This window comes from Myotis davidii, unplaced genomic scaffold, assembly GCF_000327345.1.
Source record: "Myotis davidii unplaced genomic scaffold, ASM32734v1 scaffold134, whole genome shotgun sequence".
Taxonomy (NCBI): Eukaryota; Metazoa; Chordata; class Mammalia; order Chiroptera; family Vespertilionidae; genus Myotis; species Myotis davidii.
The window spans coordinates 1743526-1761338 of NW_006288853.1; the positions used below are offsets into that span (position 1 = coordinate 1743526).

Here is a 17813-nt window from a genome sequence, read left to right on the forward strand (position 1 = left end):
TAATTAATTAAATAAAAACTATGTGAAGAGTATTCAAAAATATAAAAAATATTTGCAAAATGGGACGAATTAAGACATTATATATACATATATATATATGCATTAACTATGTAAGTATATACTTTAAAAACTGAAAACTAAAACAAAAACAAGCCCTAGCTGGTTTGGCTCAATGGATAGCTGGCATTCCTACACTTTTATATTTGGGAAATCTATTCTAAGAACTTAATCTAAATACAGAAAAAACTCACAACAAGGAAGTTCCCAGCAAAATAAACATATGGAAAAAAAATTAGAACTACTTAAATTATGTGGAATCATATTGAGTGAAATATGACACAACTAATATAAACTATGTTTGCCCTAGCTGGTCTGGCTCAGAGCATCGGCCTGTGGACTCAAGAGTCCCAAGTTCGATTCCGATCAAGGACCAGATGTGGGATGTGGGCTCGATCCCCAGTAGGGAGCGTGCAGGAGGCAGCCAATCAATGATTCTCTCTCATCATTGATGTTTCTCTCTCTCCCTCTCCTTTCCTCTCTGAAATCAATAAATATATATATTTTTTAAAATAATTAATTAAGGGCTGATGCTTTCCGTGAGACCCTGAAATTTAGTCATTTTCCATAGTCTTAAAAAAGAAAAATACTAAAAGGATCTTAAAAGCAAAATGCACCTTACTTGTGACCAAAAAAACATAAAGACAAGAAAATATAGCAAAAAATTAAAGAGCTCTGCCCCCAGAATAATGGCAATATATGTATTCTGCACTGCAGAACAACTATATCCATTGCTGGGCTTGCAAAAAGAATGAGGTCTCCAAGAAGCCCCAGAACCACCACCTTCCAAAAATAAAAGCTGGCCTGTGAGAGTGGTATAACAGGTCCACACTGAAGCCAATAGCAGCAGGGCCATTGAGATGGACCCTGCCATTGGTCCTATGGAGGAAGGAATCACTGAGTCTGAAACTCAGAGATTAAGATCAAGTAATAAGCTCACTATTAAAGACCACGAAATATAGGAGAAGGCAAATAAATCTGTGTATTTATAAAGAGTAAGGAGACTTTGACTGGTGTGGCTCAGTTGGTTGGTCATTGTCCTGTGTCCTGGTCAGGGCACATGCTGGGTTTAGGGCTCAATCCCCAGCAGGGGACAGTGCAGGAGGCAGCTGATCTATATCTCGCTCCTACATAGATGTTTCTCTCTCTCCCTCTCTCTCTCTTTCTAAAAAATCTTTAAATAAATAAATTCAGGAAGGTTGAAAAAAAGAGTAAGGGTGTAAGTGTTTAGAAAAATAAGCAAACAAGATAAGAAAAGAATTTAAAAAAGAAAAAGAAAAGCAACACATAGAAATCAAATAGCAAGGTATAGAAACAAGTCCAAATATATCAACAATCACAATAACAATTAAATAGACTAACTGACAATTAAAATATCTTACAGACTAGATTAAATAAAATATCCAGCTACAAATGATTACAAAAGAAATACCTAAAACATAAAGACATGAAAAAGTAGAAAATAAAAAGGATGAAAAAAGATATACCAGGCAAACATTAACTTGGATATGGCCAAAAAAATAATTATGAGGTGGACCTGACAGGTTTGGCTCAGTGGACAGAGCGTTGGCCTGCGGACTGAAGGGTCTCAGATTCTATTCCAGTCAAGGACATGTACCATGGATGTGGGCACATCCCCAGTAGGGGTGTGCAGGAGGCAGCTGATTGATGTTTCTCTCTCATTGATGTTTCTAACTCTCTATCCCTCTCCCTTCCTCTCTGTAAAAAATCAATGAAATATATATTTTTAAAAATAATAATTATGAGGTGGGTAGGAATTTGAACAATGACTAAATGCTACTCAGAATTTTTTTTAAAGTTTCAAATGGTATGAGGTCATGCTTTTATAAAAGCATAAAGAGCTCAATATAGATATATTGTGGATGAAATAAAGTGGATTTCCTTTAAAACAATTTGAGATGAAGGTGGAGGGAGTAATTAGGAGTTCAAGTAAGACTGGTCATGAGTTGGTCACTATTGAAGCTAGGTGATAGGTACATGGTGGTTCATTACACTATTGTCTACTTTTGAGTACGTTTGAAAATGTCCAAATTTTAAGTAAAAACAACTAAAAGAAACTCATTGGATGCAGCTAAAGCAGCATTTAGAAGAAAAATGCTTACATTAGGAAAGAAAACAAACCTAAAGGTTGAAAGTTAATGAGGTAAGCATCCAACTGAAGAATAAACCCAGAGAAAGAAGGTGATAATTAAGGCATGAACAAAAATCAATGAAATTGACTAGAGAAGGGAACATGTAAATAAAAATGAAAAGTGCGACATAACTATAGATAGACCAGATGTGAAAAATTATGAAAAAATAAGGAAAACCCTAGCCAGGTAGCTCAGTTGGTTAGAGAAAAATCCAGATACACCAAGGTTTTGAGTTAGATCCCCAATCAGGGCACATACAAGAACCAACCAATGAATGCATAAACCAGTGAAACAACAAATTAATGTTTCTCTTTCTCTCTCTCTAAAATCAATAAGTACATTTGAAAAACTGATAGATTTTAAGTTCAATGCAGTTGAGTCTGTTTCTGTCCCTTCTCCTCTCTTTCTCCCTAAAAATAAATAAAATAAAAATGAAAAAGAAATTTTTTTAATCTATTTTTATGATTTCAGAGCAGAAGAAAGGGGGAGAGCGAGTTAGAAACAAAGAGAGAATCATTGTTCAGCTGCCTCCTGCATGCCCCATACTGGGGATCGAGCACTCAACCCGGGCATGTGTCCTTGCCCTAACCAGAAATTGAACCATGACCTCCTGGTTCAGAGGTCGATGCTCAACCACTGAGCCACACCAGCAGGGCAAAAAAGGAAAACCTTTTAACAAAAAATTGAAAACTAGCCCTAGCCAGTTTGGCTAATTGGATAGAGTGGACTGAAAGGTCCCAGGTTCGATTCAGGTCAAGGGCATGTACCTTGGTTGCGGGCACATCCCCAGTGGGAGGTGTGCAAGAGGCAGCTGATCGATGTTTCTCACCGGTTTCGGCAATAAAAATATATTTAAAAAAAATAAAAAATTTTGAAAACTAGCACAAAACAGTAAAGGTAAGGTATGAATTACCAAAAATGGCACGAAAACTGTACAACCCTATAATCATTCAAGAGACTAAGCCAGTATTTAAAAACCATCCCACAATTAAAGCTTTCAAGAAACAAGGTAATTCTAATCATTTTATACAGATTCTTCCTGAGGATGGAAAATGAAGAAATACTCTTTAGTTTATTGTATGAGATCTTGAGGATATTACAAAGTAATCTCACTTATAAATATAACTGTAAAACTTAAAAAGACAGCAAATTGAATCCAACAGGATATAAAAAGATCAACGCATCACAACCAATTTGGGTTGACATTAATGTCATGAACCATATTAACCCATTAAAGGAGAAAACTATGTGATCACCTCAGTAAATGAGAAAAAGGGTATCTGACAATGTTCAACACCAATTCAGCTAAAGGTTCTTATCAAAACTTCCTGAACCTAATAAGTGGTACACACTACAGTAAACATTATGCTAAATGAGAGGTATTAAAAACATTCCCTTTAAAATCAGTAATGAGCCAAAATGCCCAGGATCATGATTTTTATTCACCGCTGCATTGTAGGTCCTTAGCTAGTATAGTAAGGTAAGACAAACATAAGTAAACAAATTTTTAAAAAATAAGAATTAGATGAAGTAAGAAAAATAATATTATTTGCACAGGATCTGACTGCCCACACAGAAAATCCAAAACACCTACAAGTAACATGGTGGGTGGCTATAATATCAACAAATGGGACAACAGCAAGTTATAAGATCATGTCAAAATTAAATCAAGCAATAAACTTAAAACGTAATTTTCTAAAAGACAAAGCTTATAAGGTGTCAATGACTAGATCTAGCAAAAATGTCCAAAAACTGTATGAAATTTCATTCAAAATCCCAACAAGAGTGCTTTTGCAACTGATTTCAAAAACTGATTTCAAAGTCTGTGGAATAACAAAATATCTACAGTTCTTACATTCCTGGGAGGAAAAAAGCATAAAGCCCTGGGACTTGTCCTACCAAATATGAGACTGCACGCTATTATTGTTTTAAGAAGTAGCACTGAAAATCACTGGGGGAAGGGGGGACTAGTTAATAAATGGTCCTGAGTCAAATGGTTACCCTAAAGAGGAAAAATAATCCTGACAGATTAGTGGCTTAAATATAAAATGCTAAACTTAAAAAATCATTCTTAAAAGAAAATGAAAAACCAAGATTCTGCCAAATTTGAAACATACCTGCATATGGAGCCATTCCTAATATAGTAGGCATCAGGCCTCTGTAAAATCCAAGGAAACCGCCTTCCTTTCGAATGAAGAAACCACAGAAGTAAGATTACATTTCTTTCATTGTGATAAACATCCAAGAACAAAGGCATACACTATAGTGCTGGCCTGGTAGCTCAGTTGGTTAGAGCATCATCCTGATAATGCAAGGTTGTGGCTTTGATCACCAGTCAGGGCACATACAAGAAGCAACCAATGAATGCATAAATGAGAAACAACAAATCAATGTTTCTCTTTCTCTCTCACCCCCTCTCCCTCTTTCCCCACTTTTGGCTTTGTATTAGTAGCTTCCAATGTGTATGGTTTACTTTTTTGTTTAAGTGGCTGTTCCTGGCCCTGGCCGGTTTGGCTCAGTGGGGAGAACATCAGCCCACAGACTGAAGGGTTCTGGGGTTCGATTCGTCAAGGGCAGGTACCTGGGTTGCAGGCTCAACCCCAGTAGGGGGCGTGCAAGAGGCAGCTGAATCGATGTTTTTCATCGATGTTTCTAACTTTCTATCCTTCTCCCTCTCCCTTCCTCTCTGTAAAAAAATCAATAAAATATATTTTTAAAACAATGTTTTAAAAAGCATATATCACCCTATCCAGTTCTGCTCAGTGGATAGAGTGTAGGCCCTCAGACTGAAGGGTCCCGGGTTTAATTCTGGTTACAGGCTCCATCCCTGGACCTTGTCGGGTGCGTGTGGAAAGCAACCAGTCGTTATGTCTCTCTCACAACGATGTCCTCACCCCCCCGCGCCCCCCTCCTTCCCCGTCCGTACCACTCTCTTTAAAAATCAATGGAAAGTCCTAGTCAGTTTGGCTCAATGGATAGAGCGTCAGCCTGCGGACTGAAGGGTCCCAGGTTCGATTCCAGTCAAGGGCACATGCCTGGGTTGTGGGCTCGATCCCCAGTGGGACTTGCGGGAGGCGGCCGATCAGTGATTCTCTCTCATCATGGATGCTTCTATCTCTCTCTCCCTCTCCCTTCCTCTCTGAAATCAATAAAAATATATTAAAAAGAAAAAAAAATCAATGGAAAAAAATCCTCAGGTGAGGGTTAGCAGGAAAAAAAAAGCATACATCATAACAAAAATATTATTCTGGGACCCACCTTGAAACACAGGTGTGTTTTCATAAATATTATTATTATCAATTACTTATAAATAATAGAATAATTATTTAGATAATATTCAAAATATTTTTCTAAATATAAAAAGACGTTATAAATGAGAAAAGTAAATATGTACCTTTGCATAAATTGTTTTGAATGCATGAATAATTCCTGTGTAAGTGTGTTCCCCTTTCACCTGGAATGCTAGGCGAACTCTAACCATGTCAAGAGGGTAAGTACAGATAACTGCTGTCATACCTGAAAAAAGTAGAAACTTAAATGTACAATAAATTTTTTGACACATATATCTCTTTCCTATCATTATATCACATCATATATAATTTGTTGTGTTCTCAAATTATAGCAATGATGAAAGCCTAATGAAATCAAAGGTGATATTGACACAATTTTATCATAATATCATAAGCTGAAAACAAACTTGTAAGTAAAGGGTCAGTTTGTAAAATCTTTTCAAGCTCTGCCCATTGTGAAGATACACTGTTAGCACTAAAACAGTACAGTGTAAATGGGTCACAAGTATTTTGTAAATTCTATTACTTGTCTTTTTCAACATAAGATAGCAGAAGGAAACACTATCTCCATAGCAATAGGCAAGATGACATGTCACAGGCTCAGGTCTATGAACAGCACATAGCAATTGAGCAATACATGTTCGCTAATATTACTCACCAACACCATCATGTCAATGTAAAATACTCAAATATTTCTATACCACCTGGCCACCTGGCAAATAGCTGTTGCTCTTAGAAAGGGAAAGGCTTTGCCCTGGCTGGTTTGGCTCAATGGATAGAGTGTCAGCCTTTGGACTGAAGGGTCTTGAGTTCGATTCTGTCAAGGGCACATGCCCAGGTTGTGGGATCGATCCCCAGTAGGGGGCGTGCAGAAGGCAGCTGATCAATGATTCTCTCTCATCAATGATAAGCTGCCTCCTGCATGCCCCCTACTGGGAATCAATCCCACAACCTGGGCATGTGCCCTTCACCGGAATTGAACCTGGGATCCTTCAGTCCGCAGGCCAACGCTCTATCCACTGAGCCAAACCAGCTAGGGCAATAAAAATATTTTTTAAAAAAAGAAAGGGAAAGGCATTTATAAATACGAAACAAAATGTTAAAGACACAGAGAAAAAGACTAACGCATTTGGCTATGTAAAACTTCTATATGAGGGGGTTAAAAACAACTTTTAGATGAACTTTTCTAAAAAATCACAAATAAGGTCAAAAGATAAATCTAAAACTGGGATATAAAATATTAACAATATTTCACAGATAAGAAAACAAATGTCCTAATTCCAAAACTCATAAAAATGAATATTTAAAGATTAGAAACAACTAAGAGAAATACAAATGGTCACTAAAATTTGAAATGCTGATCAACCTTATTCATAATTAATTTCCATGTATTAAAATTTTTATAAGATCCAGTGTTGGTATGTAGAGGAAAAGGCCATTGAAAGCATTATGGAGATCAGTTTGCCAATGTCTGTCAAAATTTAAATATACATATCCTCTGATAAAGCAATTCCCTTCTGAAAATTTATTCTACAGATATAGTCACACAAGAACAATGTGTTATTTGTAAAACAGAAACTGAAAATATCCCAAATGTCAATCAATAGGGGACTGATTAAATAAACCATGGCACATTACCTTAGAATATAACACAGTTCTAAAAATAAAAAGAAATTTGACCTCTCAAAAAAAAGAATATAACACAATTCTTTAAAAAAAAATAAGATCTATGTACTGATATAGAAAGGGTCTTGAGATAACTAAAAGAAAAGTTCTTATCCCATAGGGTAGGGTTAGAAAAAAGCATACATAAGAAGTTATTAACACTGATTGCTTCTAGGGAGTGAAACTATTTTCATTGTATAGGAGTAGGTATTACTATAGTTGTTATAATTTTAAAAAAGTTTTAGAAAAACAAAACAAAAACATTTTCAGACGGAGAACTGTCAAAGAGACTATGTTTTTTCCTTTGTTGTAAGTTTAGACTATTCCTTACCATCTCCTAATGTAAAATGCTCTTTTTGAGTAGAAATATCAATGATTTCTTATATAATTGAATATAGAAAGTTAACAAATGTATGCTGCTTGATCAATGTCATACATATCAGCTAAACCAAATTAAATTTGTTAGAAATAAAATATACCCACTCCTCTTACCTGCCATGGATCCAGCCATTAATCTGTGCACATGACCAGAAATTCCCAGCTTTGTAGTAATGAACTAGAAACCAAAAACATCAAATATTTTTAAATAAGGTATTTTTAAAAAGCTACCCATTTCACTGTTTAATAATGAAAACTTATTTCAAAAGAGTTACAGAACTAGTAAAAAGAAAATCAGTATTAAATGGGAGTGAAATGAGCACACTTATATGAAGCTGGACAGCGTTATATCACATTATGAAGAGGTCAGATATTTCCTCTATAGCCTCTAATTTTGTACTTTTACAGAGCAACCCATTGATGTTTCTCTCTCTCCCTCTCTATCTAAAAAATAAATAAATAAAATTTTAAAATGGAGTCATAAAAAAAGATACATTGTGAAATTTAACATACTTAACCCCTTTCTGTGTTAAGATGTCTGAATATTTGAGAGGATAAACTTTCAGTCAGCTAGAAAAAAGAAACTTGATCAATGAGTAAGACAGAAAAAGCTGTTAATTTATTAGATCATTATTTATTAACAAACTTTTACAATATGATTTTTCAATTTTAGTAAGAAAATCAGCCCTAACCGGTTTGGCTCGGTGGATAGAGCGTCAGCCTGTGGATTGAAGGGTCCCAGGTTCGATTCCGGTCAAGGGCATGTACCTTGGTTGCAGGTACATCCCCAGTAGGGGGTATGCAGGAGGCGGCTGATTGATGTTTCTCTCTCATCGATGTATCTAACTCTCTATCCCTCCCCCTTCCTCTCTGTAAAAAATCAATAAAATATATTTTTTTAAAAAAAGAAAATCAAAAGCCACAATGTTCCTCTCCTACAATTGAGACACAAAAAGCACATTAAAGAGCTATTAATAGTTTAAGCAGCCGAAACCGGTTTGGCTCAGTGGATAGAGCGTCGGCCTGTGGACTGAAAGGTCCCGGTTCGATTCCGGTCACGGGCACGTACCTGGGTTGCGGGCACATCCCCAGTGGGAGATGGGCCGGAGGCAGCTAATCGATGTTTCTCTCTCATCGATGTTTCTGACTCTCTCTCTCTCTCTCTCTCTCTCCCTTCCTCTCTGTAAAAAATCAATAAAATATATTTTTAAAAAAATAGTTTAAGCATTTATTATTATCTTATTGAACGATACTTTGGCTCGTCTTCATAAGTGTGAATATAAACAATTTTCTCAAAAATGACTAATAATTCTGAAATAGATAACTTCAAAAACCAAGTTATATTTAAAATTTTAAACTATCACAAGTCTTATTCCTTCAAAAAGGCATTAATTTAGCCATCTTCCAAAGTAACTTTATAGGCCAAAGCAAATGCCTTCTCAACTAAGCATGATATTTAAGGAAACAAAAGAAAACAAAACTTCACCGTTTTGTAGTGCTCGAACGCCATAAACTGGATTGCCCCATAGGGAAAGATTCGAATCATCATTGCACCATTCCCTTTATACAATCCAAGGTATCCCTCCTTCTGGGGAACAGCACGCAATGTAGAAAATACTCCTATTTTTAGAAAGATTTTTAGAAAAAAAATATTAAAACAGAAAACTATCTAAATCAAATTTTCATGACAATCACAGATAGATTACTAATGCCATCATTCATAATATAATTTTGTTTGATGAATTACATGAATAGTAATTTCTGTATAAGTTAATACTACTTAAAATGCCTCACTTGCTCAAATTACATAAATATAAAACATATAATAGCAAAAACAGCTACAAATTATATTTGTAATTATCATAAATTATATTCAACTATAGCAATCTAAAAAATATTAACAACAGAAATATATTCAAGGTCTATATACAGCAGTGCAGATGATCAACTCTATCTGGAAGAATGAAAAGTTTCCCAGACTGCCCAGATACATGTGTGGTTTGTTTACATAAGAATACTGCTAAATAACCCTGGCTGGTTTGGCTAAGTGGATAGATATAGCATCAGCCTGTGGACTGAAGGGTTCCAGGTTCGATTCTGGTCAAGAGCACATGCCCAGGTTGTGGGCTTGATCCCCAGTAGGCATGTGGGAGACAGCCAATCAATGATTCTCTCTCATCATTGATGTCTCTATCTCTCTATCCTTCTTCCTTCCTCTCTGAAATCAATAAAAATATATATTTTTTAAAAGAATTCTGCTAAATAAAAGAAACAAATAGCCGAAACCGGTTTGGCTCAGTGGATAGAGCGTCGGCCTGCGGACTGAAAGGTCCCAGGTTCGATTCCGGTCAAGGGCATGTACCTGGGTTGCGGGCACATCCCCAGTGGGAGATGTGCAGGAGGCAGCTGATCGATGTTTCTCTCTCATCGATGTTTCTAACTCTCTATCTCTCTCCCTTCCTCTCTGTAAAAAATCAATAAAATATATTTTAAAAAAAGAGAAACATAAAAAACTATTAAAGCAATTTAAATTTGGGGGCAAATTTTCATTATTAGGATACTTTAAGAATACTGATAAAGGCCTAAGTTCTGATCCTAAATATTGATATTTTTATTCTATTAATTTTAGGGGGGATAAGGACACATATGTAATACCTTAATCAATAAAGAATAATAATAATAATTATACATGCAAAAAAGTAAAAACTAATAAATAGAAAAGAAAAAAATAAGATTAGTCACTAATCCCATTTGTAGTATAGACTTCCAATAAACATATCACTGAATACTTCCATTATTAAAGTATTTAAATATTTTTATTGATTTTTAGAGAGAGAGGAAGGGAGAAGAATAGGGAGACAGAAACATCAATAAGAGAGAAACATCATTGACCAGCTGCCTACTGCATGACCCCTAACTGAGGACTGAGCCTGAAACCTGGGGATGTGCCATCACCGGGAAAGGAATCAGTGACCTGTTGGTTCATGTGTCCACGCTCAACCACCGAACCACACCAGCCGGGCTACATTATTAAACTATTTAAATTGAAGCTCCTTTCCAAATTTTTGAAACAAAAATTTGATCAAATATGAAAGTAAATCACTAGGCTCGTTGAATTTTATTTATTTATTTATTTAAAAATATTTTTTATTGATTTCAAAGAGGAAGGGGAGGGAGAGATAGAAACATAAATGATGAGAGAGAATTACTGATTGGCCGCCTCCTACACGCATCACACTGGGGATCAAGCCCACAACCCAGGTATGTACCCCAATCAGGAATGGAACCGTAACTTCCTGGTTCATAGGTCAAACACTGAGCCATGCCAGGCGGGCTATTTATTTATTTTTTTGAAAAATTGCACCATGGTAAAGCAGAATTCTCACTGATATGAGGTACTGTTTGGGCCAGGGGTGGGGAACCTTTTTGTGCCAAGGGCCATTAGATATTTATAACATAATTCACAGGCCATTACAAGATTACCAACTTAAAAATTAGCCTGCTACATTTGGTCAAACATTTAATTAACTCACCCTCATGCCTTGGCAGAGCCAGACCAAATGATTTCGCCGGCCTTATATGGCCAGAGGGCCGGACGTTCCCCACCCCTGGTTTAGGCACTGGCAGTACTGCCCTCACTACACACTCACTGGACAGTAGCAAAAACCTAAGAAATGAATGGCTAACACATTTTTTAAAAGAAGTTTTATTCAATAGCACATCTTCTGCCTGGCTGGTGTTGCTCAGTGGTTGAGCATCGACCTATGAACGAGGAGGTCTTGGTTCGATTCCCGGTCGGGGCACATGCCCAGGTTGCAGGCTTGATCCCCAGAGTGGGGCATGCAGGAAGCAGCTAATCAATGATTCTTTCTCATCATTGATGTTTTTGTTTGTTTGTTTGTTTGTTTTATTTCTCTCTTATATATAAATAGCACATCTTGCCGTAGCTTGTTTATCTCAGTGGATAGAGCATTGGTCTGCAGACTGAAGGGTCCAGGGTTCAGTTCAGGTCAAGGGCACATGCCTGAGTTGTGGGCTCGATCCCCGGTGGGGGGCATTCAGGAGGCAGCTGGTTAATGATTCTCATCACTGATGTTTCTCTCCCTCCCTCCCTCTCCTTTCCTCTTTGGAACCAATAAAATATATTTAATCATAATAAAAATAATAAAAAGCCAACAACACCTTTTTTTAATGGCTTGTATATTTTAAAGATACCTCAATCTCCCCACAAATTCTATTTCAAATTTTGCATACTTTGTAGGGTATACTGTAACCCATGGCATTCAGTCCTGTAGAGCATGAAATCTAAAGTGAATATGTAATCTAATGATTACAAATCAGTAAACGAGCTAACAAAGGTCAGCATGGGGAGAAGATTAAAGGAATAAAACAACCCTGCTCAGACATTCTTATGGTGGGTCATTGTAAAGTACTCCAAGATACTGAGTAAAAGAATTCATCTCCTTTTCACCTTCAATTTAGATAACAAAAGAAAATAATTTCCGTCCTTTTCAGTTTTATATAATCTCTCAATAAATTCAAAGGTCTCATTCTTTCTACACATGAGCAGCACACTGTGAAACTATAGAATTCTTTGCTGGACAGATATGGTAGCAATTTTTTCCTTTCAATTTTAAGTAAAAAATTAGTATTGAAAATATTGACAAGAAAATGAGCTACAATTAATATAAGATATAAAATATCCATTCAAAACATTTTTTAGGGGATCCTTTCCCCCTCCCTACATGGGAGTCCCTTCTGGGCGACTCCTTCCCTCTCCCCATGTGGGAGTCTGTACTTGTTCTTCAATTAATCTCCACCTTTGCTATACCAAAAAAAAAAAAAAAAAAAATTTTAGAAAAATCACATTTAAAAAAAAAACCACTGAAAAAGAATTGACCCTTGCTGGGTAGCACAGATGGTTAGAGACTTGTTTCGATAAGCCAAGGTTGTGGGTTCAATCACAAGTTGGGGCACATACAAGAATCAAATAGTGAATGAATAAATAAGTGGAACAACAAAGATGTTTCTCTCTTTCTCTCTCTCTAAAATCAATAATAAAAAAAAGTATGTGGCATCTTCAAAAAATAATAATTGATGCTTATCCACTCTGTTCACTCTAGAGTGCCAGGGAGCGCAATAGCGCTCGCTCCTCCTGTCTTTCGCCGAAAGTGCCGGGAACGCTATTGGCAATTTTTTTTTCTACTAGTATTTTATAATACAATCAGCAAACAATATATGTCAAAGATGAAAACAAATGTAGTAAAGGTTTCCTTAAGTTTTTGAATATGTAACTTCATTTACTTGCGTTTCATAATTTTTTTCCTAAACTGCTGTAAAATCAGCAAAAATGCCTTGGCAATTTTAATTTCTTTATTTTTATTTTTTTTAAAGTCATCACTGTTGGCAGAATTTTTTTAAAATATATTTTATTGATTTTGTACTTTTACAGAGAGGAAGGGAGAGGATCCAAAAGGGATGTATTTTTTTTAATATATATTTTATTGATTTTTCACAAAGAGGAAAGGAGAAGGATAGAGAGTTAGAAACATTGATGAGAGAGAAACATCGACCAGCTGCCTCCTGCACACCCCCTACTGGGCATGTGCCCACAACCAAGATACATGTCCTTGACCAGAATCAAACCTGGGACCCTTCAGTCCGCAGGCCAAGGCTCTATCCTCTGAGCCAAACCAATTAGGGCGAGAATGTATCTTTTTGATGCATTTACCAAAAACGTCCTCCAAAAAGGCTCCAAAAAATTATTACTACCAATGATATATTATTTTTTAAATATATTTTTATTGACTTCAGAGAGAGGAAAGGAGGAGAGATAGAAACATTCATGATGACAGAGAATCATTGACAGGCCGCCTCCTGCACACCCTCTACTAGGGATGGAGCCCGCAACCCGGGTATGTGGCCTGACCAAGAATCAAACCCGGGACCCTTCAGTCCGCAGGCCGACGCTCTAGCCACTGAGCCAAACCTACCAGGGCAGTGATATATTATTAGTGTCCATGTTAATTAAATGGATTTTTATGTTTATAAAAAACAACTAAGGGCCCTAATCGGTTTGGTTCAGTGGATAGAGCGTCGGCCTGTGGACTGAAGGGTCCTGGGTTCGATTCCGGTCAAGGGCATGTACCTTGGTTGTGGGCACATCCCCAGTAGGGGGTGTGCAGGAGGCAGCGGATCGATGTTTCTCTCATCGATGTTTCTAACTCTCTATCCCTCTCCCTTCCTCTCTGTAAAAAATCAATAAAATATATTAAAAAAAAAAACAACAACTAAGGGCTTGATATTCTTTTAATGATGTACATTTACCCATATATACTAACTGCACTGGATTCTGCTTGCACTAAGATTTCTAGAAGGCATATTTAACTAAGTGTCTAAAGGAATAACCATATCTCCATCACTGATTTTACTTTTTTAATCAGGCTATGCTGTTAACATGTCTGTCAAGGATGTGACACATTAATCCCAATAAACAATGATTCAAAGATTTTGGTTTAGAGGATATCAGCACCCTAAAGTGATTATAACCACTACTGCAAATGAAAAGACTAAATTGGATAAGAGCTAGCCCTTGTAAAGTATGCCCCCAAACTTTAATTCCCTTTTGGATCCTCTACTGTAATTCACAAATGGAAACCAAGCCTGCAGATGGATAATGTTTTCATTCATCTTTTTCTTTAGCATCTATTAACTCACCTAAATGTTTGTAATGATGATTGTGAGCTTGTAATAAAACTTTTACTCGATCCAGAGGAGCAACTGTTGTTTTAGCACAGCATCCTGCAATACCTAAAAAAAATGTAAGAGGTTAGGGAGAAATTGCATACCATTTCTTTCCAGATGGAAATCATTATGTGTTCAGCCAACATACACCCTCTGATCTTTCACGTGTTCTTCCACTGCCCAGTAGAAGTGATGTGATGTGCGGATGATTAGCCCTCGCTCTCTGTAACTTACTAAATGAGCATGTCATACTTAAAATTAAGTTTGGCCCTAGCCAGTTTGGCTCAGTGGATAGAGCGCTGCCCTGTGGATTGAAGGGTCCCAGGTTCGATTCCAGTCAAGAGCACATGCCCAGGTTGCGGGCTCGATCCCCAATAAAGGGGTGGGGGGTGCAGGAGGCAGCTGATCAGTGATTCTCTCTCATCATTGATGTTTCTATCTCTCTCTCCCACTCCCTTCTTCTCTGAAATCAATAAAAATATATTTAAATAAATAAATAAAATTAAGTTTGAAGGTGTAAATCTGTCTCCTAATAACTGGTGAACACTGGGAATCTTGCTACATGTGGTTATAGAGACACTTGAAGGTATTTACTCAACTGTAAAGCTCTATTTGAAGCAACCTCCTCTTCTTTTGTATTACTTTTACATTGAAACAAACAACTTTTACCATAACATTCAATCATCCTTTCATACATTCAGCAAGTATGTATTTGGCCCCTACCATATGCCACCGTGCAGTCATGAGGATGATAGTAACATACATACAGGACAGCCCTACTAGCTTGGAATGCTCCTAAGGAGATAATGTATAAAGACTTTTTTGCTATGTTGTTTGAGCTGCCTCTCCCACCCCAATTCATATGCTGAAATCTAATTCCCAATGTGAGGGCATTCAGAGGTGGGGTTTTAGGAGGTGAATGGGTCCTAAAACCTAGGGGTTCTGCATGTTTATGTTTATAAAACATATGATTCAACCATTATTAGGGCACCAACAATGGGATTAGTGCCCTTACAAATGAGGCCCCAGACATCCCTGGCCCCTTCCACCTTGTGAAAACACAGCAAAGAAGGTGCTGTCTAGTCTTTACCAGAATGTCAAGTTCATGATCTTGGACTTCCCAGCCTCTAGAACATTGAAAAATAAATGTTGTTGTTTATAAAACACCCAGATTATGGTATTTCTATTAGAGCAGTCCAAATGAAATAAGACACCTTACATGTACATATGATTCTTGATTTACAATGGGTTACATCCTGATATTGTAAATTGAAAATATCAAGAGTAGAAAATGCATCTAAATTAAGGGTGAATTTTACTGTGTATAAATTATACCTTAATAAAACTTATTTTAAGCCGAAACCGGTTTGGCTCAGTGGATAGAGCGTCGGCCTGTGGACTGAAAGGTCCCAGGTTCGATTCCGGTCAAGGGCATGTACCTTGGTTGCGGGCACACATCCCCAGTGGGGAGTGTGCAGGAGGCAGCTGATCGATGTTTCTCTCTCATCGATGTTTCTGACTCTCTATCTCTCTCCTTTCCTCTCTGTAAAAACTTAATAAAAATATATTTTTAAAAAAAACTTATTTTAAAACAAACTAATCTCCTTGCTTCCATATTTACCCTCCTACAGTGATTTTCAACAGAGAAGCCAAAGTGATCCTTTTGAAATATGTCCTATCATTTTTTGCTCATTGGTTAGAGTGTCAGCCAGTGGACTGAAGGATCTTGGGTTTGATTCTGATCAAGGGCATGTACCTTGGTTGCAAGTTCCATCCCCGGCCCTGGTCAAGGTATGCAGGAGGTACCAATCCATGTGTCTCTCTCACATCAATGCTTTTCTCTGTCTCTCCCCCACCCTCCCACGCTCTCTAAAAATCAATGGAAAAAATATCCTCAGGTGAGGATTAATAAAAACAACAGATTCTTTTGCAGTTTCAGATACTTACTGCCTCCAATTCTTTTCCTCTTTTTAATAGATTTTAATTGGTCACTAACTGTAAGATACATAGAAGTGCACAAATCTTAATTATGCCACTTAACGAATGGTGAATTCAATCATGTAAGAACCACCCAAACCAAGTTTCAAATCATGAAACTTTACCAGACTCCCAGAAGTCCTTTCTGCACACCCATAATCACTATTTGTCCCTTCTTCTCAGAAATAACCAATCAGCTTTCTGGCTTCTAACAACATGGACTTAGTTTTGATTGTTTTTAAACTTTATACAAATAAAACCACACAGTATGGCTTGCCTTGTGTCTGGCTTCTTCTGTTCAATATTATGATTGTGAGATTCATCCACATTGTTGTATGTGGGAGGAATTTATTCATTTTCAGTGCTGCATAATATTTCATCATATGATTATACCATATTTTGGTAATCCTATATAATAAAACCCTAATATACAAACAGATCAAATGGCAGAACGACCAGTCGCTATTATGCGCACTGACCACCAGGGGCAAACGCTCAACGCAGTAGCTGCTACCTGGTGGTCAGTGCACTCCCACAGGGGGAGCACCGCTCAGCCAGAAGCCAGGCTCATGGCTGGCAAGCGCAGCAGTGGTGGCAGGAGCCTCTCCCACCTCCACTGTAGGCAGGCAGTAAGGAGCGAGGGGTCCCGGACTGCAAGAGCCCCGGACTGTGAGAGGCCGGGGGCATCAGGCCTAAGCCAGCAGGAGGACATCCCCCAAGGGGTCCCAGAATGCAAGAGGACACAGGCCGGACTGAGGGACATACACATACTGCACAAATTCTGTGCACTGGGCCTCTAGTGTGTCATAACATTGAGGACATTTGGATTGCTTCTAGGTTTGGGCTACCATGAATGCATTGATATCAACAGAAATATATATGTTGAAATATACCTAGGAGTGGAACGGCTGGATCATATGCATACAGTGCTCAGCTTCACAGGTAACTGCCCAACTAGTTCTCCAAACTGGTTGTACCAATAGCATAGAAGAGTCCTGGCTGCACCCTAGCTGATTTGGCTCAGTGGATACAGTGTCAGCCTGCGGACCCAAGGGTCCGTGTTTGATTCCGATCAAGGGCACATGCCTGGGCTGCGGTAGGGGGCATGCAGGCAGCAGCCGATCAATGATTCCCTCTCATTTCTGATGTTTCTAGTTCTCTCTCCCTCTCCCTTCTTCTCTGGAATCAATAAAAATATATTTAATTGGCTATTGTGGCTCAACTGATTGAGCATTGTCCCATATACCAAAAATATATTTTAAAAACTATATATACAGCCCTAACCGGTTTGGCTCAGTGGATAGAGCGTCGGCCTGCGGACTGAAAGGTCCCGGGTTCGATTCCGGTCAGGGGCATGTACCTGGGTTGCGGGCACATCCCCAGTGGGGGGTGTGCAGGAGGCAGCTGATCGATGTCTCTCTCTCATCGATGTTTCTAACTCTCTGTCTCTCTCCCTTTCTCTCTGTAAAAAATCAATAAAATATATTAAAAAATACTTTCTTTACAATTTGGTATTATTGGGGAATTAATTCAATCAAGGAAATCATTC

General features: G+C 37.7%; 1 protein-coding gene across 1 annotated transcript in view; it reads right to left on the reverse strand.

Moving 5' to 3' along the window:
* SLC25A16 (solute carrier family 25 (mitochondrial carrier), member 16) overlaps positions 1-17813 on the reverse strand; it is a 34195-nt gene that overhangs the window by 8337 nt on the left and 8045 nt on the right. The window contains exons 3-7 of the mRNA XM_015562098.1: positions 14261-14353; positions 9030-9163; positions 7658-7721; positions 5605-5726; positions 4328-4394 (exon numbers count right to left, since the gene is read on the reverse strand). Coding sequence (XP_015417584.1) covers positions 4328-4394; positions 5605-5726; positions 7658-7721; positions 9030-9163; positions 14261-14353 — 480 coding nt within the window. The remainder of the gene's footprint in view (positions 1-4327; positions 4395-5604; positions 5727-7657; positions 7722-9029; positions 9164-14260; positions 14354-17813) is intronic.